Below are 26,028 nucleotides of genomic sequence, written 5' to 3'. Positions count from 1 at the left end.
CGAGACTTCGCGTTTATTTAAAACTTAAATGGCTTACCGACCTTTATTTATGTGTCGAGAAAAATTAGCGCATTCAAATTTAGAGAGATACTACAACTAAAAACTCTTAATTTTGCGCTAAATATTCTGTCGATGATGCAAGGAAGAAAGCAGCTGAGTAGATGAGTCAAGAAAAATAAAGTTCTGTATTTGATTAGGTACTGAATAAAATCTTTCAACAATGTTAATATTGCAAGTTTTGTGGTTAGTAAAAAGATTTCCAAGAGAGAAAATCAAGAGTAAATTGAGAAATCGATTTATTGATGCGAACCTGGAATCGTGCTTAAAATTAAGTCAACAACATACGAACCTGAACCCAAACTTTACAAGGAGATGCAAGGCCATTATTCACATTGAGTTTGTCAGTCATTGTCATGATTCAATTTTATGGATACCTGACTTACAATTTAATTTTTATTAATAAATAAGATCGTTATTACGTGTGATATTCAGTTTTATTCAGTGAACCTACCTATAATTTAATTAGGACTTAAAACTTTAACTAAAGTTCATTAAGTAAATTAGCATTGTACCTACCATATAATTTCAGTTTAAGAAATTTGCTCTCAAAAGAAATCTCAATCGTTGTACTGTTGATATTTGGCTCTATTGACTAATGAGTTTGCCGACCACTGGGCTAGAGTATTTGACGGGCCCCCTATCCACCGCTTAGATTAAAGACAGTGTGAAACACTACATTAACGTTTTTCAAATTGTGTTTTAGTTCAAATTGAGGGTATTTATACAGTGAATTATTGGCGATTTGCAATATATCTACTTTAATAATGGAGCTGTCGAGTATCGACACAATATAATAATCTGAAAATATATTGGACAATTATATAATTTAAAATGTTCATAGTCATGAAGTGTAATAGCACCGCAGGCGACTTTTTTACTATTAAAGATAATTTATGATGTATGTTTATCTCACTTATCTGGTCAACCTGACACGCCGGCCCCCCACAGCCCGGGCCCCCAGGCTAGAGCCCTGTCAACCCTCCCCAGCCATCACCTATACCACTCCAGAATTCGGGTGGACACCGAGAATTTCATTAGGGAACGGGTTTCTAAAAAAACCTGACATCAGTGTTTCGAAATTTTTGTGTTAGAAATTAAAATCTAAGAAATTTTACTAAAAAGGTGCTGGAGAATTACAAATCATTTTTTGCCCTGTTGTTTGTCTAAGCCCAAGGTATAGTTTATTGGCTTTCGATTTCAAGGTGTAAAATCATTCTGATGGTTTTCATATTTTGGGGGGGGGCCAAGGCCCCCTGGCCCCCCCCTTGGGTGCGCCACTGCCTTAGTTACTAACCGACGTCCGGCTATCGCCAATAACTAGTGGGTATGTATCTGAAGTGATTTCAAGTTATGTATGTTCAATATTTGGAATGTTACATTCTCAAAATCTTGTTAATTATTCATTTGAATAAAAGAAATAGTTAATTAACATATTATAATATATATAAGAGGTACACCCGATCCTCTTTTTGCACGGGGGATACGTTTCAAAAACTACCATGTAAAAAAAGATAAGGTACCCATACAAAAATGGTAGATAGGTTCCATTACTTAAAATCAATTCAAAATATGAAATTCTTGAACTTGAAATAAATCGAATATATTTATTATTTATACTTTCATAAAAATATATGGTTTTCGATTTAAATTAAATTTAGCGTAGAGAAATGTATTTATTCAGTGTCGCTACTTGACAATAAACGTGCCCGTTTACTGCTGTTTTTCGCCGGCGAAAAATCACTCTCATCGCTGGAGATATTTAATGACGCTAACGCCGAAGCACGCGGTCCGTCTCTCATATCGAACCCGAAGTGACTGACTAGTGGGGCCATGTATGGACGTATGTATATCTGGGCGGAATCAGGTGACAACATATGTATGCATCAGTGGCGTGCGGTCCATTGCAACGCAATTTTTTGATAAATATGTACATACTGATAGGTATGGGTTTGCGGAGGGTGTTGATTTACACTTTTCTACTTATTAAAAACACCGATTCAGGGACATTAAGTAAGTATATTTCGCTTGACGATAAACAATTAATTGTTAATAACGTTTGTAAAGGCGCGCTGAGGCGCGAAAAAGGTAGCGAATCGTATTTGGAGGCGACGTAAGGGCTGAAGGGTAGGTAGCCGACTGACCGTACCTACCCTCGATCCTTCGTTTGCCTAGAAACAGATAACGGTAACGTACTTTTTGTTTGTTTCGCTGTGCATCATCGACCATCGTTTAGCCTTGACTCATTTACAGTTACAATAATATTATCATTATATTCTCAACTCTGTCGATTGGAGGATTGTTGATGGGGGATTTAGGCATTATGATATTTGGTAACAATACATACACATTTTTATTCTTTTTAGTTTTTTTAAACCGTGTTAAAGCAAAAAAATCAGTGTAAATAAAAAATAATCACTACTTTTTTTAAATCGTGTTATTTCGAAACCGTGCAAAAAGAGAATCGGGTGTAGGTGTATTATAATTATTATTCTCAAAGTGTTAACCTTCCCTTTTCGGTGTAAATAAATTCCAAACGGTGTACGGGAAAACAGCATGTGAACGGGAATTTCCTACTTTGGCAATATAAATAAGCCTAATCAGGTTTTATCATCATTATTTGCATTTTTATCTACACAATTAGATATCAAAAAGGTATCAAATCCTAATTATAATTGGTCAGGCCGATTATGATCCCAATCCAATCCTTAAGCCCGCACAAATATCTCATACCTACTATCCTCATGTATTGTTGTCATCCAGGCGCTTAACTATTTAACGAGTCATCAGTCGCCCGTGATTGATACAAATGGTGTTATTCGTAGACCACGACCGTATCAAACTTATTAAGCCGTGTTACTGGCACGGGGTGTCTCATACAAACTTGTCATCATCATTCATATTCAAAAGTGTAACCGTGTGAGTTATAAACAGAACCAGAAACAGACCCGGGACCTGCTCCAGCAAGACAGCCGAACAACATCAATGTTGGTGCCTGGATAGACTCCCGTTTAAACCGCCCTCCCCCAGCATCCACATCCACAATCATCCCAAATTATAGTCCACTAAAAATCGCCACCAAATGAGTATTTCTATACATTATTACAATCTACAGGTTATAATTTACTAATTTACTTGATTTCACGCCTTACTATCATATCACTTTCTCACAATTGAGTTTGTCTCTCTTTGTCTCATATACTTTTAGATCGATCTTTTTTGTTCGTAATAGAGTGCGAAACTCTGTTTGCAGTGTGCGTTTATGACAGGTAAATGTAATCGGACGGATACCTATCAATTATGATTTGGATGTATAGTATAATGCTATCGATTTTTAAAATTGGAATCAGTGACGTCCCTGGACAAAATGCCGCCCCTAGGCAGTGCCAAAATTCCGCCATATCTTTTTATACTTACAGTACTTTTTAGCATCCTTTCATGACACCAATATCTAAGAAATGTGTTGTATGGATACATTACTAACAATATATTATATACCATTAAATCTAATTTAAATGCCATTTCTGCTTCAATAGACAATATTGTGAATGTACGATTCCAGATAGGTACATTTAAAAATACGCCTGACATCTTCCAAAATGAGTAACTTGCAAAAATATTTCAATAAATTTGAAATTAATGTATGTATGTATCTACCTACAATTCAAATATTATTTGCAAATCTACACGTGTCATTGCTGTTCACCAAGGACGTGACGTCCAACGACAACGGAAGTGAATTAGACATCGCGAACCGGAAAAAAAATTATAGTCCAATGAAAACTTGTATAGTAATAAATACATTTTGTTTCCAACCAGTGAGCTGAATTTTTTAATGGGCAGATATTTTTCTTACTAACTTAATACCTAAAGATTCACCTCGATTTGCCGCCCTTCGTGTAACTGCCGCCCCCAAGCAACGCTCAATCTGCCTACCCCCACGGGACGTCACTCATTGGAACATTTTCATTAGATGTAGATGGATGTATGGATGATTATAGGCCGACTAATAGTCAAAATATTAAGACGATGAAATGCATATTAACTGAAATATTCGCAGTTTAATGCGCTGGATTACTTAGGGTGACATTACAGTAACTGGAATGTTAATATACCTATAGTTTATTTTTCAGTGATTCCTGCGACGCAAGCTCCTGTTTCGGATTTGAATACACGAGTCAAAATGTAAGTTTTCTGTGACTTAAATTATTAATTTCTTTTATTTTGTTAACTGTCAATTCATGGTGGAACTGCATTGTATTGTTGTTTTTATTTAATAAAACGCAATTTTTTTTTTTTTATATAAGTAGTACTTATTCCACTTTAATTAATATATTAGGACCGGTTTCGTCCGCCTCAGTGGGACATTTTCACTTTCGTTTTCCCACTGAGGCGGACGAAACCGGTCCTAATATATTAATTAATAAGTAATATATATAAAAAAAAAAAATGCGTTTTATTAAATGAAAACAACAATACTTAAATTATTATCGGCCTTCAAAGCTCGCTTTTGGGGAGGAGTGGCATAAAAGGGTCATGAAAAATTATTAAAATTCCCAGCCGATTGTGTTTGTAGGGCGCCAGTTGTCGGTCATAGTTTTATTGACGTAATATTATTTTGAAGTTTTTTCCAGGTCCAGGGGCCTTATGTTAGAATTTGCGAGTTGTAGTCGCCCGGTCGACATGACGTCATATGACATCATTGTGATGTACTACCGGAGTGATAATAGCATTCGAGAAAATAACGCAAGTCAAATACTGGCGTTATTCATTGTCCCCATACACAAATAGGTGTTTCAGCATAATAATATCTATGATGAGCAGTGTGTGTTGGGCGGCTTACCTCGAGCGTGTATTGGCTTACGTCAAAATTACGTCATGTCATCGGGTGACTTTATATCACCAGATATAACATAGGCCTGCAGGTGCGCACACACTAAAATGGTTTAGGGGTCTATTTGGAAAAAATATCCATATTTTTATATTGATTTCTAATGCGGCGGGAGGGGCAGAGTTAACAAAATATAGCAGGTGCCACTGACATTCAGATTTACCCCGCTTGTTAATAAATTATAACGCTTCAACCACGGAATAACACACTTTTCATGATGCAACCCCATACCCAGGCACTTCACACTTTGAGTCTACCGATGAACACTTGGCCTGTAGATTCACCTAACGGTGTTTACATACGTTTTGTTGCGAGTTGTCCTCGCATCTACAAGTGGTTATCAATACGCGTAGTTTAACTGTCATATTATATCACATGACGCATCAGAATATTAAAGCAAAATTGGATGCCCAAGATAGTTTCAACAATTAATGAGTGCCGCAAGTCTTTAAGTGGCAACGGGCCTTGCTTGTTGTAGAATTCCAAGAACAGTGGTGCCTACCCGTTGAGATGACTGTTCGACAGTCAAATTATCCAGGTCACGATCCCTAATCATGAGGTCCTGATAAAGAAAATCAAGAAGAAGTCATATTCCATTAAGATAGAAGTGAATACTTCATCCCAGGCATACCAAGCAAGCCTTTCTTTCTCTAAAATATACATTGGGTGAAATTCATGGACATTTTTGTATCTGGAAGTCCCTTCCGAGGGTACCTGCTCCTGCGCACATTCAGAATGCCAATAAATCCACACCTAGGTCGGGAAGGCTTTCATTAAGTAGTGACCTACCTTGGCTGATGCATGATTAGTATATAATAATATAATATGTACAACTTTAAAAAATTCCAGTAAGGGCTGCACGATACCGAATCATCCGCCCAACGGCATATATACTGTATTCGGTCAAGAAGACAAGAAACCGGGAGATCTGGTGCCGCCGTTTTCGTTAATCTCGTTAAACTGTTCAGCCGGGTATAGTTCTTCTTCCTCCGAATTAAATCTTTGTGACCAGAACACCAATAATTGGAAGTCGGACCACGAGACTTGTGCGAGTAAGTGTAAGGCTTTTATTTCGACCCGCTATCATGTCGCCTCTTATCCTCCAAGTGAACATCCTTGAATGAAAAGTGGTGCCCACAATTAAAATCCACCTCACATATTTAGCAGTAAGCGCTTTCAAAAGCTTTCTTGGCCTCGGTCTGGATTATACCATTCTTACAGCGCTCGAAGTAGATCAGAAAGCACTGGAGCACATTTCCTAATAATTATTGTAAAACACCCTAGATCAGCGATTTCCAAAGTGGGAGGCGCGGAATGTTGCAAAAGGAGGCGCGAAAAGTTTAACACAATATCCACAAGTTTGCAGTTTGTAAATGCATAGTTTATAAAACGGCCGCTAGTTATAAACTACACAAAAAAACAGTCCTATAAAAGGTTGTTTGCAAACCTGTCTGAAAATATGGAGACCAATTTTATAATACTTCATTTCTATACTACTGTGAAGTGCGCTGGCTATTTCATGAATAAATGAAATAAAAAGGTCAAATCATAATGTTGAAATTTGAGGCAAATTTGTTTAGGAACGATAATTTTGTTGTTAAACTTATCTATTTAGTTGAATTAAAAAAAAACTGAGTGAATAAATCAATGCAAGGACCACTAATGCATTCACTGTTTTAAAAAGACAAAGTGAAGGCATTCATAAAAAAAATTGTTTTATTAAAATTATAACATGTATGCAATCACAAAATAGATTAATAAATAGAATCCCGATATGCTTCATCCAAATACAGTCGATTTAGACGGAGGGCTTTGAATGTGTGAGTATACTACGATAATGAACCACGCATTACAGACATGCAATAGTGTGTATTGCAACCTTCAATACACCAATATTAAATGAGCGTCATTATATAAACCGAGAGCAGTTAGTCATTACATCAGTATGTTAGTCATCATACAGTCAGTATTCGATGTATCACGTATTCTTGACACGTCTTTAATTAGTTAATCCTGTATTCTTACACACACGAGATCGGTTGCCTGCTTCTCCACATCCGTAAGGTGTTTCAGATCTCTGTCTGCAATGCGAACAACGTGTCATTTTTTGATCTCAATTTTATACGGCAGCTCACGATGAACTGTAATACAGTGTAATAAGTAAAATTTACATGTAATCTATAGGTACATTGTTTACTTTCGTTAGTTGGTCGATAGATTGTTAAATAGCATAGAGGGATTTGTGACACAAAGAGCTTCTTGGTTTTAGGCCCCGTCCAGGGTGGACACGTTCGGCGGAGCGTTAAGCGGCGTGAGCAATTCTAACGTATAATCATGTGTGAAAATGGGTTTGAGTAGCGCACACCGCTCATATCCTTAGATATTCAGCTACTAATTTACGTTTGTACCATAATTTAATATTTTTATTTTTTTTTCCAGAAATGTGTGCCCCTTTAGAGAGCAAAACTATCAAGTTTAATTGTACTAATCCACTCTCCAAGCGAAAAGATCAGATAGTCGACTGCAGCGAACCTGTTCCATCGGGGTCATCAGCCATGCCAACGTGCAAAATGAGTCACTACAGCAAGAAACAATTATCAACTTTGCACTGCAAAGATGGATCTTGGGACGAAAGCATTCCCAATTGCATTGAAAGTAGGTTTATATTTCCACAAGGCTCTACCTATCTATGGTCTGGTAAATTCTTGGTAGAGTTGTTAGTTTCTATAAATATTTTTAGAATTTCTCCAATTGGCACTTCATCAACGTTAATATGGCACCTTATTCAGATGGTTTGTCTGCGATCCACTACGATCGACGTCTTGTCGGTCACATTCACATGCATATTATACTCGCACCAACTGACTGTTGCATGGTGTGACAACCCATCATCACCATACATTGGCCTGAACACCCATTCAAATTGAACCATCAAATATTATTTAAGTTATACTTCTTTTGGCGCGTTTGGGAAATCAGATCATAGTGTATTTTTGGCGTGTGACATGTAACACATAATTTATTTTTTCACACAACCGAACGCACTACCTTTACGCCATGGTATGGTACTGCAATTGTGGCGATTATACAGTATAATTATTCCGTTGCCTAGGCAGCGAATTTATTATTGTCGGCCATTTGCAATTCCTTACGTAAACATACGATAAAACGTCAGTTGGTAATATAAGTCAAAGTGTACTTATAGAAATAAACCAATGGCGTTTCAATAAGCGATCCTTTATCTTGAGTGTGTAATTAAACAAGATAATTAAGAGCTAGTCAAAGAATCTAGTTTATCACAAGTTTTGATTTAGTTTTGTTACGCCTAAGAAGTATAACTTCTAACGCGCGTACATAAATACACACACCGATTTTTTTATACAATTGATCAATTTTATTATATTCATAGGTCTCGATTTGTTAATTAATAATTGTATTAATAAAATTAATTAAATCATCATCAGGGTTCTTTTAACTTAACGGGTTTATTTTTGACAAGTCTAATTCTTGTTTTCAGAGATGTGTAAGCCCTTGAAATCATTGACAGTTGATTATCAATGTACGATACCCTCTGACAGTGGAAATTTCACCAATTGCTCTATGGCGCTGCATTCTGGATCAACGGCCACTCCATACTGTCGCAGTGGCCATTACCCTATCATCAGATACTACAGTAACATAACATGCGTCCACGATCGTTGGATGGGTGTCAAGGCAGAGTGCAAAGCAGGTAATTGTTATGTGTTGATGGATAAATTCCACATGCATATATGTCATAAATCATAACCGGCCGCAATGTTGCAACTCTATTCCTTGCGCACCTGGTAGATCATGCCGGGGCAGTGACGTCAAGTGGCTAGCCGAAACCAATGAGATAGAATTTGTTACACGCGAGAAGCAGATGTTTTTTTCTACCAAAAATGTTATAGAGACACTATGTGCAGCAGTACATTAAGAAGTTTCATGTGTTTTGTGAATGACAACAAAATCACATGGATACATTCAACATGTTGAAATTGAGATGAGTTTCTATGTGCGACAGGTGAATCTCTTTGTGACAGGGCATTCATTGTCTTTGTCGAGTCGTGACCGAAATGAAAACATTGTAAAATGTCCAGAGTCCTTCAATGGGTGAAGCGTTTATTATTGATAGGTACCCAAATTGTAGGTATTTAACTAAATTGCTTAAAAATTACATTGAAATGTATAATACAGTATAATACCGTTTTTGGAATAACTTGAAATAACCAGCATGCATCAAAAGTTGTATAATAATGGAACTTCCAAAACCCCATCATTCTCCTAGGAATCCTGTTTTGGTTCGAGGTTCTCCATATTATTAGTAATCAATCAAGCCGTTATATTATTATAACATGGTCATAACGACATAACCAGTGGCGGCCAGTGATTTTTTTGATTGTAATTTTTGAGAGTGCGCTGAAAACTTTTTTTTTAAACTGAAATTATCTGTATTTCACTATTATTATAAAACTACAGTTTGTGAAATAGCATTAAAATTATCAGTTTATCAGTAGAATTCATGAATTAATAATTATTTATATTTTAAAATAACCAATGACATCATTTCACGTTTAGTCGACACACAGGACAATGAAATATTAATTTTACAGAAATGCTGTAGGTAGGAATATTATTTTTACTGCCATACTATATGCCCTCCGAGTACACTGATTTAAATTGGCGTACACATAAGTCGAAATATCTTAACCCTTTGCGGCCTTACACCTCAAATTGTTCAAATAAACCAAAAGACGGTTTTAGAATTACATGTATTTATTAAAAATAAAAATATTTTTTTACGTATAGTTTAGTTTTTAGGGTGGTTATACATATTAACCACTGGGCAACTAGAGCGAAAAAACATGAATTCAACACATAGAGACTAGCAATTAATTTTATATAATTTAACATATTATCATAAACTGAAAGGATTTATAATGATTTTTTTTATTTATTTATAAAAAGAGTATTACTGCATTACAGCAATTGGCCAATGCGCCAAAATACATAATAAATACAAAGATATAAAAATATCTTAATTACAAATAACAACTAATATAACAAGAAAGTAGAAAAGACAGCATGTGTATATGTAAATATTAAAGAAATATTTAAATATATGTCGTCACTGTTCTGGCAGAAAACACTAATTCGAAAAAATGACATATTGAGTTAGATATACCAAAAAGTTCGTTATTTCAAACTTTACCGTCTGGAAACCATCTTAATAAATAAACAGTCTTTATTTATAAACATTTTATAAACTTCAAAGTCAAATTACTCAAAACTAGTATTCTCCAGTTAGTGTTTTCTGCCAGAACAGAGACGATATACAATTATAAATTTAACCTATTTAACACGTCTACAAACATTATATAGTTAATAAAAAATAAATCAACCTTTATGGTGCCATCAAATAAGTTAATTGCACGATACACAGCATCATGTAACATAAAATCATTATATAAACATAACATTATAATATGTACTTTATATTATGACTACATATTATGAACAATACTCAGAAAGACTCACTAGACAATATCTTGATGTTTTAAAAATAGTGTAATTTTGCTTGAAATCTCTCATGTGACAGCACTTAAAAGATCTAACTTCCGTACAATCAGTTAGGTATACATCTGTTGTTACAGTTTTTAGATTGTGAACATTATTTTTAATACATAGATGACTGTATAGTTTATCATTATAAAAAATGTGGCTACTCAAAACTAGATGGCAATGGCAACACAAAAATAATAGAGGGTAGTTTCACAGTGAAACCACTAGGCAACAAAGGGTTAACATACTTACATACTGACATATTATCATTATATTTCGTATATTTTTTATTATTTTTCATTTTACAGGCATTTTACATACAAGATTGTCAAATCTGATACTAAACAAAAACCGAAGCATGAAGACCAAGCCAATAATGATTCAAATCTGTAATTGCTATTGTCAGGACCAATATGATGTCATTTTCTCAGATTAGCGCACAATATTAAGCAACTTACGCATGGCGAAAATGATTAGCACGGTTTAAGTTGTTTTTAATGGCTTTAGTTCATACTGAGCTTTGGGTTCATTTTAAGTAAACTAAAGATATTGAATGAATATGAAGATTACATATATACAGTACATTATTATTGTCTGTATTATCGTATATTGGCAATATGGCCACATCAGTTTATGGTTTGCATTACAATTAATGAGTCATAATATTAAAAACTATAAAGAAAAAATATGATTCGTAACAATGCAAGCAGTGCAGTGCACTTGTATGATGTTAGACCAGCCGCCGCTGGTCATAACATACACAGATGATGTATATGGTATATGTATGTATGAATTACCATGTAGGTAGGTATTAATTGGACGGAGATTTTTCTTTACAGAATGTGGGAGAATAGACCCGCTGTCCCTAGGATCTATCGTAAATGGAATAAGGATACCTAACAGTGGAGTGCCATGGCATGTCTTAGTACATAGTACTATTGCACACGGAGGAGAAAACCCCGTCCCAAGATTTTTGTGCGGAGGGACCATTATTAGCAGGACTTTCATCATAAGCGGTACGTAAAATGCGCAGTATTCGGACGATTTTTAATAATAAAAAATACCCTTTGACGATATATTATTCTACTTTAGTACAGTGCAACTTTCATACTGAGTCTTCTACGTAACCACGGTCGTTTCTGGAACTACATCCCCTGTGCCCATAATTCAGTGTGTGTTCATTATCGCGTGGAGTTTTATTAACATCAAAATGCATAAACCTTTGCGAAAGCAGACAACGAGCATTTTTTCGAATGTAGAAGTATCGTGAGGAGAAGAAACAAAAAAGAAAGCTTTTAATTCCTATCAATAGTGACGGAGATAGTGTCTGCCATGCAATCCCTCCGCATGAGTCGATTTTAGTGAGTAATGTTTTACCAAGTGCATAGCCAACACACCAGTGTTGCCATAATATAATTTATAAAAACATCGCTTGTAAAATTATAACATTGGAATAAATATTCGATATCTGGCAACACTACTACACGCACACTGTCACACGTAATTTCGAATAACCCAGGAAAGGGTCGCGGAGGAAGTGTGAAGGGGGCGAGGCAAGTGCATGAAAAAGTTCGTCATGTTTTGAAGGACAAACGCATGCAATAGCTCCATCTATATTTTTCTATAATCTAAGCTGCCATGATAAGGCAACCCGTACAGCTCACGTGATGTAATAGTGTCAGCGCATGCAGCGCTATGACATAGAAGACTGTGTGAAAATGTGTATAACTTTGATATCACCTAAAGCATGGCATCCTCAGAGGATCCAATGCCATGAGGCCTGAACTATCATAGGGCGGATTCGTGCAGACATGTACAGGTCGATTACAAGACGTCGAAATTTCTAGCCCATAAGAAATATTATAGTCACCCTATTGAAACTTAGCCAACAGAGTCTAAACTACTTTCCAACAAGAAGATTTAGGCACAAGCGAAAGGCGCTGTTGTCGACTAAATGGGAGGTGCTTGTACCTTCAGCGTTACAATGATTGACCTAAACTCTAGCTTTGTTAAATTCATTTGTATGCCTGATAATTAATCCATAGCAGCATTTATATTAAATTCATTGCATAATAATTAAAAATATAAAAACACACATCCCAAGCCATACAATGTAATATAAAAGTATTCATTTTTAGTCTTGACTCAAAACTGTTTTCATTTACATTATTCTGCCACACTATCACAGGTCCGGGAGGGGTACCAGATCCTTCGTCAGACCCCTCCCGCCTCTTTCGAAGGCCACAACTTGATTTTGTGATATTAACATATTATTATATCGAATAAACTTTTTATGTGGTCATAATACTAAAGCTCGAATCAATGTAAATAAAAAGGATTCCAAGTTATATTCATTAATATTTTCTTTTTTTACCAGTCACAACCAGTGGCGGCCGGTGGTCTTCATAATAGCATTTTCTGGTAGTGCGCAATGGTTTTACCTTCTATAAAGAGAAAATATTCTTCTTTCACCCTGTCACAACCCAGCATTGGGGCATAGGGCAAGCACAAGCTCGCGCCACTTCCCTCGATCCATCGCCAACTCTTGCGCCTCCCGCTATGTCAGACCTGCATTACGTAGGTCGCTTTTGTGGCACCGCTGCAGGGTGAGGGAGGGCCGGCCATGGCGACGGAACCCTTGAGACTGTGCCATAAGGGTAAGAGTGACACTTCTTACCCTTATGGCACAGTCTCAAGGCCATCTCAAGGCCATCTCAAGGCGGTCTTGGCGGCATCCGGACACGTGTCCTAGCCACGTAGAGTTATGAAGCGTCTTTTAATGATTACCTCAATCACCGAAAGCTGCTGTGTTTTCTTACCTACTTCTCAGAAGGTAAATTAAACATGTCTTTGTTTATTTATACTATTTCCCAATAAAGTTTTTGAACAGAATGATTTAATATCAATAAAGAAATATAAATGTCACAGTTTATGCCTTTACGCTCCAAGCGAACAAGGTTTCAGCCAAATAAATAGCCGCTGATGTATTTTTAATTATTTTTAATGTATTTGAGTGGTTTAGAAATAAACGCGGCAGTTTGTGAGTTCGTAAAATAATGTTGGCGATTCATTAAATATGTTAACTGTAAAATTGTTAAAAATTAACTCGCCAACATTGTTATAAAACAAAAACTGGCGTTTTTGTTTCTTGAGTTCTTCGGTTTCGTACGCCGATCTAAAAGTGTGTAAAAAATTCTACACAAAACGCCATTCAATAACATTCGGCCACGGTTTAAGTAGTATATAATAACCTCATTGTAATCCTGTGCAAACTGAAAATCTATTTGGATCGTAATCGCTTTGCGCTCAGTATTGTTCATAATACTGCTACATGTTCTACTTCGCGACGTGAGTAATACACGTATGAATAACAATGAAATGTTGAGCGATGTCTTCAAAGATGCAGGCAGTGCGTTGCACTTGCATGGTATTAGAGGATCCGCCGCTGGCCACAACACATGTGCAGCATGCAGAGTAAGTACCCACATATTGAGAAGAATAAGGTAGTGTTTTTTTGAAATACACCATTTCGTTTAGCATTTCCCAGTAGTTAAGCTACAACATACGGCCGTAGCCATAAATTGACAAACGACAAATGAAGTAGAAAGTAATATCATGTTAACGCGCGTGTTTGAACATGTACCTAACCGAAAAAAAATCTTTTTTCATCAAATGTTTAAAATAAATATAAAATGTAATAAGGCTTCAAAATTATGTAAATAGATTATTTACAACGTTTAAGGAATGTCCAGGATCATGCTTTGAAAATACAATAAAAGCTCCATTTTGACCTACGCTGAGCATGTCCCCTCTTAAGTGATCCTCACACCATACCACACTGTGTAGCAGTACTGGACATAATATAGTGGTCATTGTGTCATTCAATTTATTTATTGGTCAGGGGGATTTACAAGTCTAGTTCACCCTTCCTAGAAACAGAAAAAAATACATATTATATGGGTAAAAAGAATATTAATTCCTCTTAGTTTTCATCAGGACCTCATGACTGAGGATTGCGATTCTGATGATTTTTCTGTCGACCTGCAGCACTAGTAAACTGAGGCATTCAATGCTGGCTTTAATATTCTCATGAGGCTTGTCTAAAAGACAATACAGTGCGGACGGCACAAACGGACACTTATAATTATTACCGTTAAGCCACGCGCATCTGATAACCACTTGTGGATGCGACAGCTCGCAAATAAACACCATTAGTTATAATGTTGTTTATCACTAAACTCAACGTATAGATTTTGTTTACTGCACCCTTTCCCACAACCATTAAAACCAATAGTAAATTATTATAAATATTTTTTTCGAAATCGACTCCCCTAAGCCATTTTTCTGTGTTGGCAACGCCTGATATTATAATAAAGATAAGACATACTCTGCATCCGCATGATCTATGGACTGCACGCCCACTGATTCGAATCTATAATCAAATTCATTTTTTTTACATACAGTGAACTTTATTAATTATAAATTGAAAACTTTCACAACATGACATTTAAAACATTGACTGCTTACTAGATAATTAATTACATATTTAAATAGCATGCTAATTATATTGAATGGCCACATAATTGTTACGCGCATCTTTAGAGTCCAATGTATTAATAAACAAAGAAATAAGTAGTTTTAAAATAGTGTACAGAAGAGAGAAATAAAATATGCAGTAGGTATCTAACGATACAGACAGTATATCGTCACTGTTTTGGCAGAAAACACTAATTCGAAAAAATGGCATATTGAGTTAGTACCAATATGTTCCTTATTTCAAACTTTACCGTCTGGAAACCTTCTTAATAAATAAACATTTTAAGTCTTTACTTTAAAGTCATCCTTTTTACGATTACTTAATAAACTCACATGAAAGACCATTATTTCAAACATTTCAACAACTTCAAAGTCAAATTACTCAAAACTAGTATGCTCCAGTTAGTGTGTTCTGCTAGAGCAGAGACGATCTGTTGTGTGATTTGAGCTGTTTGGAGGTTCCGATTTGAATTTTTTGACGAATTCATTGCATTATATTGTGTCAAAGAAAATAATATTATAATTTGTCATTTTTAGCTGCTCACTGCTTTTACGATCCAGATGCGGGGCGTCCATTTGATGCGAGACTATTTACCGTAACTGCTGGGAAGCGTTATAAAGATTTTCTTAATCCCATGGACGTTGGAATACAAAAAACTGGAGTAAGACTTTAATCTTCATTAGCTATTATATATTATTACAATTAATATCTCCTTTCAGCAGTTCAGATTTCAATATACCGCCTAGAGATTAGTGATTCTTCAGTGTGTCCCAACCTTATTTGTGCCATACCCTTAATAATTTTAACATAATATGAATACGTGTATTAATTAAGGCGCTAAGTACCAAAATAATAAAAACTGACATTTTTATAGAAAAATGTACTACATACCAACACCAATAACTATAGTCTTAAGTGCCTCAAGTAAGTCAAAAAAATACAGCAAAATAATTAAACCTGTCGACGTTGTAAGTCCGTTGGCGTGTTTTATTTATAATGGTGTAAGTAGCACTGCAGTGATCAACGGCGTTCAATATAAAATAGCTGACGATGGTTTGTTGACACTTGCGAGTTCTTAATACCTAAAATTATAAAAGCTGCCGTGATTGCTTCACACTGTAAAACTACATTTTTCAAAAGGTCTGCTTCGCGAAATTTTACTGCAATGACTCAGTATTTTTTAACTACAGGTAATACTACTTTTTGGTATTTAGAGCCTTATTTAATACACGTATTCATATAATTAAAATAATTTTATTGAATAAAAAATGCGCATAGGCAATATTATGTACTATTTATAATTTAACCTTTGTAAGTAAATATGTACATTATGTTACATGTACAACTCTGAAGAAAATTAGTGCGATCCTTATGCTTTGTGTAAGGTGATAGAGAGTTTTTATGTTAGGTAGTAATACCCGGAAGAATGATGGGAACTCACATGTATGTCAGTGGTAGAATCTTCTTCAGTATTATTTCAATTGGGAGGGTGACATCACGGGGTTTAATTTATATAAAACACATCTTATTTTTGATTTAACAGCCCTGCGCAGGCGAGATTTATTTACACTAAATTATACAGACATCGATGGATATTACATTATAGATTACATTGTAGATTACAACAGAGAAGACACGTTATTTTAACTGGCCATTGCCGCAACGCTTTTAATTCATTCGAAGCTAACACGGAGGCGGGTTAATATGTTTAGGCACATTACCGGGATCAATGCCGAAACACTATCGGACACGAAATTCGTTTTAAGGGTGGTTACATGAATTATTATTAACACGATGACGGGAAAAGAGATTCACTGATTTATAGTAATGAAACGAGCGCGACTTTACAGTTTACATCGTAAAGAATCCGGGCCACACCAAGGGTGCAGCCCTAGATACCAGCTTCCACTTTGCTTAAGTAATGCCTTCAATTATCTACAACGGATCTATGGGTGATGAGACAGCGGGGGGGGGGGTACAAAAGGATGGCCTTCGGTCAAGTCAAAACCTAACGGTGATTTTTTTTTTTTTGTCACTTCGGCCGAGTGACGATTCCGCCGGCAGGTACAATTTTTTTCACCCATCGAGGGTGTTATTGTTTACTCAGCTTTGTCAGAGATTCTAAACATTCTACAGGGGAGCTGGATATTTTTGTTGGTAAATTGTTGATTTGGAATTTGAAACGTCGTCGTACCATAGTCTTTTTTTATGTCTGGTAACAGTAGGTACTAATTTGGTCAATTTTAATCGTAAATCTCCACGGTTTGTGATATCAAAATGAGTTCTTTCTCAGTAACAAATCATTTACAGTGCTTAACGGCCCATGTGCGCTACGTAGGTCAAAATGGAGATTTTATGGTATTTTCAAAGCACTAGCCTTACCAGCCCACTAAAACATAAAGTATTTTTATTACATAAAATAGTATTCTTTTAAACCTCTTGCTCTAATGTTTTAGAATACAGCATATTTCAGTACATCATTGCACATTGATACCAGATGAAGGTCTTCCACAAAGAACCACCTCAAAGGGCGGACCAAACCATCAACTTTCCCAAAACACTACAGCCTACGTCCACTCTTCGCGGTTCTCGCAACCCTCGGCCGAGTAGAGCCCGCCTCTCCTCAAATCCGACTTTCGAATTCGTCCGCACTCCCGCCAAAACACAGAGACGTGGTCTGTCGAAAACGGTCACGTGAGATAGCGCGGCCACTAGTCAATCCGTCGGTAAAACAGGGAGGTTCGCGACCGACAGACCAACACGAGCACCATGACGCCACGGATCCGACAGTTAGATGCGCGCGGAAAGCCCGCTTCCTCTCTTGTCTCGGACGTCGAACAGCGAGCATCTCCAGTCAGAACACCGCGTCTACAACCCGCCTAAATTAAAATGTCCTGCGAATAACTAACTACGATATAATAAACCTCTGCCAGCATCTATAACATACGTTTCTCTTAATTCCACCCCGCTTCTGGCCTGCTAGTGATACGGTCTTCACCATTCTCTTCGACAGAGAAAGGCCGGTATCAACATCAGTACAGTACATCAATGAATATTGGTTAATGGTTAACATTAGTCAACTCGGACATCAAAACTCGTCTTTCCTGCAACGCGTCGAATACGTCGATGTGACGTCATCGTTATTCACAAAACACACTTTGCCAATTGGAGTTTTGCAGATTAGTCAAATGCGACTTTTTAGTTTAAAAAAACATCTAGTGCTGCTATCAACAAATCACATGCGTCTCGGCCTGTGAGTCTAAGACGCCGGAATGCTTTCAAATATCTATACGTTTCATGCGACTGTCATTAGATAGATGTGTGCGGTTTTCATAAGCAACATCGGATCGACGTTCCTAGAAGGTTTGATAAGGATGAGGCGAGGCGAGTTTAAATGTGAGAGCCGACTTGTGCGATGTTTCATGAGACTTAGTTCTTCATTTTCGATACAAAGCGTGGTACTTAGTCTTTTTTTTTAGGAAATTAGTGTTGCGCATAGTGCTTTACTAAAATATCATTGTTCAAACGTGTATTATTTCTTACAATGTTTAATTATTATTGTATTTTTTTTCTCCTGAGGACATTAAGATTGTATGTTAAATCTATTAAGAAGCTAATAAAATAATGCTTTTATGAAAAATAAACGAATTAGTCATTAATTAGGGGTTATATCTCATATTCAGCTTTTTGGTACTTAGTGCCTATTTTATTTCGTGTATTCATGTATCTAATTCATGTCGTATTGTTTCAGATAAAACGTATTGATATTCCTGCTGAATATAAAGGGAAGCTTTCAAATTATAGTCATGATTTGGCACTGTTACTTTTAGAAAATCCCTTAGAATTTGACAGTTTCATGATGCCAATCTGTATCGATTTGGTCGACTTCGCTTTTGACAACTTTCAATCTTCGGATATGGACGCAAAGGTTAGTGTTCTCTTTAGTACCTGCCTTCTTTTCTTCTCGTTTGTCCACGTCCGCTAATTAATTGGAGCATATGAACACCGAATCTGCGGGGTCGAAACCTGGACGTTACAGAAACAGACAATAAGAAAACTGGATGCTTTCGAGATGTGGATGTATCGCCGTACCATGAAGATGTCTTGGATTGACCACATTACCAATGATAAGGTTTCAAGATGAACCAATAAGACAAGATACATTATGATAGCCACCACCAAGCGCAGAAAAGCTGCCCAACGACTGTAATTTCCACAATAATAAGTATGATTTACTTTAACTAATAATGTAAGGTGAGGTAGAAGGCAGCAGAAGCGTAAGTCGAAAGAGGCTATGAAACCTTCGTAAATTTATCAATGTCCAGTGTGTTGGGGATCTGATACGACTAACCCAGGATATCTGACCAACATGTCCGTGTGGCGGTAAACTACAGGATGCACACCACATCCTCTAGAAATGTCTGATAATGCTCAAGTTACTCCAGCCATCTGTTGAGTTTATCGTGCCATTTGATCTGATTCACAAAGGCCAGGCTGGGTTGATATACTCTTGAGACATCCCATGGCTGAGCCAGGTCAATTTCATTAAATTTTGATGCTCATTAGTAATTACACAGTTTCTCCTGAACTGTCAGAATACGAGCATTGAAAGACGACACCCGCTGTTAACCGAGTACAGCCGTGAGGCCCAAACATTCCGCATTGTGTTAAGTGTTCATATTTTATTATGATTTATCGCAGTCGTTCTCAAAGTGGGCGATAACGCCCCCTTGTGGGTGTTGGAGGCTTTCAGGGAGGCAGTAGAAGGCACAAAGAAAATTAGGGGGCATTAAGGAAATCTAAGCAGACAAATTCTATCTATAAAAATCCGACGGAATCTAGACACGACACCACTAACTTGAGATGCGATTTACTACTCGAATCCTTGGAGTCCCGTATAGACGGTTAAATTAGAGTTTATTATTTTTAAAAATACTTCTAATTATGATTAAGTATGAGCTTTATTTCCTTTCATTGGAACATTCTTTGATCACAGAAATAGGATATGGGTCACACCTAGAGTTGAGTTTCGAGAATTTCCCGACATGAATTTTCGAGATTTTTAACATTTCGGGAAATCCTGGATCTCGAGAATCTTTTCTCGGGATTCGGGATTTCTTTATTATCAAATATTAATTGAAAAAAACGATTTTCTAAATGAAAAAAGAGGACATAAAACACAAAACGTTCAAAGACTGATGGGGCATTTAACACAATTAAGCCAACGTCGACTCAAAATGAGCACAATTTTTGCAATATCAGGGAATTTTGTGTCTCAAAAGCGTAAGCGATTGTCAGACGCAGCGATTGATAGTCTGTGTTTTTTGAAATTCTATTTTAATAAGTAATGTTTTAAATTATTTTTGTTTTCCTACTTCTATTTTGTTTGTCTTCTTACATAAATAAAAAAACATACTTTTTTGGAATTTGTCTGTTTTTACACTGATTTTAGGATTTTTACAATTTGTTTTTAAATTTCCCGATATCTCGATAATTCTCGAGAACTCTTTTCTGGAAATCCCGAATCTCGAAAATTCAAAATTTCACCATTTCGGGAAATCCCGAATCTCGAGATTGAGATTTTCTCGGGAAATACCCAACTCTAGTCACATCCTACCTATCATAATTATCCATAAATAATAATGCATATTTAAAAATTATGTTTGCAATAACTGTTTTTAAGAAACATAACATGATGGTAATGCAAAAAGGTAAAAGTTAATATGGGGGGACACTAGATTTTTTTTAAATCTCAAAGCGGGCGGTGGTCGAAATAAGTTTGAGAGCCTGTGATTTATCGGATGATAAACCTACTATCATCTCAGGTAGACAAATTACAAAAGAAGCTGAGCCTGTCATTATGTTGAAAAATGCGATGCACATGCTCCGTGCCCATCTAGTACCAAATTATAGAGGTGAGGAGTGGGAGCCACGACTAGTTTTCAGCCTGACACCGTGACTTTTTGAGTATACAATTGTCTCAAGTAGACGAATCACATAAGAGAGAACGTATTTCCAATTATGTAGACGTTATTCATCGCCAGCTACTTTCAGATGTCCGTTGACCAGTTATTTTGGTAAATGTTCTAAATGCAATATTTCCAGATTTCAGGATTCGGGCTTGTGAAAGGCGGGGGTGATGGAATCGTATCCGACTACATGAAAACCGTTGAAGTGCCCATCATCAACATAGAAGAATGCTTGGCAGAGTCACCGCTGGCATTCTCAAAATACATCACTCAGGATAAACTTTGCACGGGAAACACTACAGGTAAAGATCAGAATTTTTTACTTATGACACTCGGCTATGTTCGTTGATAGTGTTGCTAAATTTGTAATCTTTCTGGCATTGACAATAGACAAGCAGTAATTCGGGATGAGGGGTAATGACTAGAGATGGGAAAACTGGTCGATTTTGAAGACTAAGTATACTTACTACCAGTATAAAAAAAATACCTAGTACAGAAACTTGTTCCAAAATACTTACTAGTATTTGGAATACTATATAGAACGTGTGGAGTGCGTATGGGACAAAAGTTTCATACTCAACTGAAACTAAAACCAGCTCCATATAATTATTTGAAATACGTATCGGCTCAGGAAACTCAGACTGTGTATCAGCTTAAGTGGAATCGCTAAAAATACGCTGAGCTCCGCTTGTCGAAAAGTCCCATTTATTATAAAATTTTAAACACATTTTAAATTTATGAGTTGTTTTTCTGTTAGGTTACAATATTCTTGTTAACAAAAATGAATAACAGTCATACAACAAGCCTAAGTCTGTGTGTCATCTCAACACTGTGCTGCGACACAAAATTTATGACCTATTATTCATACATTCGAACGCAATAGACTAATAAATTAAAATATACATATATTCAAGTGCTATTTCGTTCGCGCGCAATTAATAGCAATAGTGTTGAAAGTCTACCAACTTGCGAATGCACAGAACAACGACTCGCGATGATATCATCACAAGTTTTTTTGAGTAAGTTTATTGGGCCACACATACTGAGTATGGGTAGTTTCATCCGAAACTTGAGTACACAAACTGGTGACAGTATTTCCAACTCACCTCTAGTAATGACGAATTCCACCGTCACGTCACACAGTGCCCGTCAAATATCTATACAAAATACTGGATGAAATTAAGGCCATCCTCCCACGGCGCAACTTATGTCCGTCGGAACTGAAACTAAAATTCCAACCTGTATCTAGCCAATGTATTTCAATGGTGGCTCGCTGACGGCGAGACTGAAATCTCTCAGCTTCAAAACGGTCGCGAAGAGACGCGACATGCTAGTCGCGCGGTCTCTGAAGTTTCCAGTCACCGTAAAACAGTGGTACCAACATCATTAGATTCGGGAAAAAATCATATTTTCTTACCAAAATTGGTAGCACTGCGAACAAGTGTCATGCTATAAAAACCATTAACAAAACAACCCAAGACGTCAAAAATACAAGATAAGCAACATTGAAATAACCTAATTGCATTCGAGTAAACGCAGCAGCGTGCGTGTTGTCGGTTTTTATACCAAACAGCCGATGGTCCAGTTTGACAGTTCGAGGTTATGTGATTTTTATTTCAAGTGGCTTCAGTAGCGCCGTGCAGTGTTGCCAGGTTCAAAATTAAAATTTCAGTAGATTTTGTTAAAAATTCAGTAGATTCTATAAAATATCAGTAGATTTTGGAAAAAAGTAGTATATTAGATATAATTTAAGACTATTAAGAATAACAATAACTAATAATATTCATTTATTATAAACAATGATGATGTTAGTGGATAAAATGGCGCTCTTGGGTAGAGTTACAATGCTTTTTTTGTCAATTTAGAAGTGTCACACATCAAAAAAGGGCGTGCGTAAATCATGTCAAGTTTATTATTGAAATAATCATCAGTTTACTTACAATTATGGAAAAACACAAATATCAGTAGATTTCATGAATTTCGAAAAAAAATCAAAAATTCAGTATATTGGCAAAAAATATCAGTAGATCTACTGAAATTTCAGTAGACATGGCAACACTGGCGCCGTGTGCGAAGCATCACATTGGTCAGTTTATGAGTACCATCACCAACCAGTTCCGCCAGATTTCAGTTGCGCCGTGGGAGGAGGGCCGAAATCAACAGTGGATTTTCGATTCGCGAATTGTTTTATAAGTTATTGCATTATTCATGTATAAATCAATCCAGATAACCGAAGATTATCACCATGCAATGAACTTTGTAAATTATTGAAAAATGGCTCACAGAAAAACGTATTCCAAATTTACCGTTCCTACCACAATATGGAATTGAACCACATATCAACATTATGTAAAAGCGATATGCAATATGACGCTGGATGCATGGTGCAAAAAGTGGGATGCTTTCACTAAGGGCAGGCACACATATTTCTTTCTCCCAAATAATATACAGTGACGATTGGAGATGTCAAAATTGACTCCTGATCACTATAATAATTTAATTCAACCATGTCCGATCCTAATAGGATCATATGGGCCTCCACAGAGTAGAGGTTTGGTTACGAGAAATAGATGTCAGCCACTTGCTCAACCTATTAGGTCAATACCCTGACTCACACACAAATTGAAAGACAATATGTGTATTTGCCAGACCCAGGATTCGATCCTGAGACCCACGGCGTGATAGTCTAATGCTTAAGTCACGCAGCCACCGTGGGTGTAAACACACATTGAAAAACAGCGTGGAATTCGAACCCGGGACTCACGGCATAATAGGCCGAAACGTTAGCCCTCTCGGTCATCACATATATACTTGTTTCTAATTAAAAAATAAACTTACTATATTTTTTAAAAACTATAAAAAATAGTGTGTTTTTGGAAAATAGACTTAAGCCGCGCGGCCACCGTAGGCGTCACTGCATGGTGATCACTACACCAGTCAAATTTTGACTGGCTATGGGTGGATTCGCTGCCAAACTCTTCGAGCTTAGTCTTTCGACCGACATGTCCATGTGGCGGAGAACTACAGGATACAAACCACATCCTCTCGGAATGCTTGAGAGAGAAGAGATGCTCAAGTCGCTAACCTAACCTAACCTAACCAGCTGTTGGGCCCATCGGGCCGTCCAACCTGGTCGCCACAAAGGCCGACATTTTGCGTTTAAATAATTGCGGCATCTTATTGTGGACGTGACCATCTTTTTACATAGTTTTTTATGTCCGTATTGTTTTTTTTTGTGCTTATAAGCATCATTAAATTCAAGAAATGAAAATATAATTAATAATAAATTCTACAGGTTACCTGTAGAATTTAATATTAATTATATTTTCATTTCTTGTAAAATGGAATTCTACCAAGTAAATGCTAACTCAATTAATAAAATCATTAAATTCATTTATTTATGTTAATTCTCCGTGTCTTTCTCTTCCATGGCACTTTTTATTAAAAACGTCAATCAGTAAACTCTATCAAAACTCACTTGAGAGCGTGGCGTGGCGACGTCAGTCTTGGGTATCTGCTCCTGAGACACTACAATGTGAAAAAAGCTGCTGATATTTTACATCCAAACATATGGTCTCGTGATATGCTCGATTAAGACAGAGTGTGATGGGGGGTGGATTGGCTTGGAAGGTTTTTGTTTATGTTGGTACATTATCACGCCGATCATCTGCCATGATAATGAAATGTCACTTTGTATCGTTCACTGGAATCGTAGCTTAAATTTTCATTTTTTGGTGACATCTAATGAAAGATCTGTAACAGTTGAGTCGACCGTATGCTCTCGGTCATCGATCAAGTGACACGCGAAAAATAGGAATTATTCAATTTTGACTCTATGGTATCGTACCAAAATGATATTGTATTATTGATTATTGATAAGTATTTTGAATAAATTATTATTCATTATTCATTCTTCCTTCAATTAATTTTAACAGTTTCTACGTGTGTGTGTATATTAAAATTACTTGCTATATTTCATCTATAGATAATATTTTGAACAGAATCCATTCAAAGAAGGTTAAAAATGTGCTATGGGATGGGAGCATCAGTCTGATAACATTTTAAACATCAAGAAAAATGATATTACACACTTTTTTCCCGTAGTGGCAGCTTACAGTGACGTCATGTGATAGTGCGCGACGTGCAGCATAATATAATCACAGCTTTCAGATCACTGGTGGATTACAATTCTTTGTGGTTTAATAAATAAATAAATAAAGCAGTACAGATTCTGGATCAGAACTGTTTCCTCGTGTCAAGCCTATCAGGCACCATTAGCGAAGAGTGCAAGACTAGTCAAACACATTTTCTGTGATGCACTGTGGATATTTTTCTTTGTGACAATTTATAATTTTAATTATTGTTTTTTCCTCTCTCTTCTAAGGATAATCTTCGTTATAATATACTTATTATGTTTATTTAACTACTTAACAACTTCATCAGTACCAGATCTTTTTAAATTTAAATTTCATGTTGTTAAGGTTTTGAATTCTGATTTAATATGTACAAAATATTATCAGGATTTGGAGTATGCGAGGGAGATGGTGGAAGCGGCCTGGCTGTGGCCTTGCCCGACAGCCGTGATGCGACAAGGTGGTATTTGAGAGGCATCGTCAGCATTGCTCCAGTGACAGAATCCAATGATACTTGCAGTACAAATACATATTCGACATTCACGAGACCATTCATTCACAAAGAATTCATTAGCGACATAATCAACAAGTATGTATCAATACCAGTGGCGAAGGGTGGAGGTAGGCTGTTGAGATTTGACATAAATACTTCAACACTAAACTTTGTCAGTTATACATATTCGTTTTAATTGAACTACGAATACAATTTGCAGATGGTGCTGGTTAGTTTTTAAGATTCAATTATACTCTGCCTAAGCCAATCCATAATAGTTTAGGTATAGTATGGGCGATCCGACAAAAATAATGCACACTTTTTCAGTCATACTTGTTTGTTTTCGTTGTATCAAGAATATATATTAC

At 36.4% G+C, this 26,028-nt stretch overlaps 1 protein-coding gene across 2 annotated transcripts in view; it reads left to right on the top strand.

Annotated features, from left to right (window-relative positions):
• The window catches only part of LOC147076509 (ovochymase-like), a 63,686-nt gene that overhangs the window by 29,178 nt on the left and 8,480 nt on the right, over positions 1–26,028 (top strand). Inside the window, exons 13-21 of one of the 2 annotated variants that reach the window (XM_085941161.1) lie at positions 4,191–4,242; positions 5,798–6,000; positions 7,388–7,603; positions 8,466–8,678; positions 11,368–11,544; positions 15,602–15,726; positions 18,817–18,993; positions 21,171–21,336; positions 25,555–25,756. In XM_085941161.1, coding sequence (XP_085797287.1) covers positions 4,191–4,242; positions 5,798–6,000; positions 7,388–7,603; positions 8,466–8,678; positions 11,368–11,544; positions 15,602–15,726; positions 18,817–18,993; positions 21,171–21,336; positions 25,555–25,756 — 1,531 coding nt within the window. Of the gene's footprint in view, positions 1–4,178; positions 4,243–5,797; positions 6,001–7,387; positions 7,604–8,465; positions 8,679–11,367; positions 11,545–15,601; positions 15,727–18,816; positions 18,994–21,170; positions 21,337–25,554; positions 25,757–26,028 lie in introns of both variants that reach the window. The other variant, XM_085941160.1, reaches the window with a different exon arrangement.

This window comes from Rhyacophila brunnea, unplaced genomic scaffold, assembly GCF_057557595.1.
Source record: "Rhyacophila brunnea isolate RB1 unplaced genomic scaffold, BYU_Rbru_1.0 scaffold_13, whole genome shotgun sequence".
Lineage (NCBI taxonomy): Eukaryota > Metazoa > Arthropoda > Insecta > Trichoptera > Rhyacophilidae > Rhyacophila > Rhyacophila brunnea.
The sequence above is the reverse complement of the archived record's forward strand: the minus strand, read 5'-3'. Positions and strand labels throughout refer to the sequence as shown.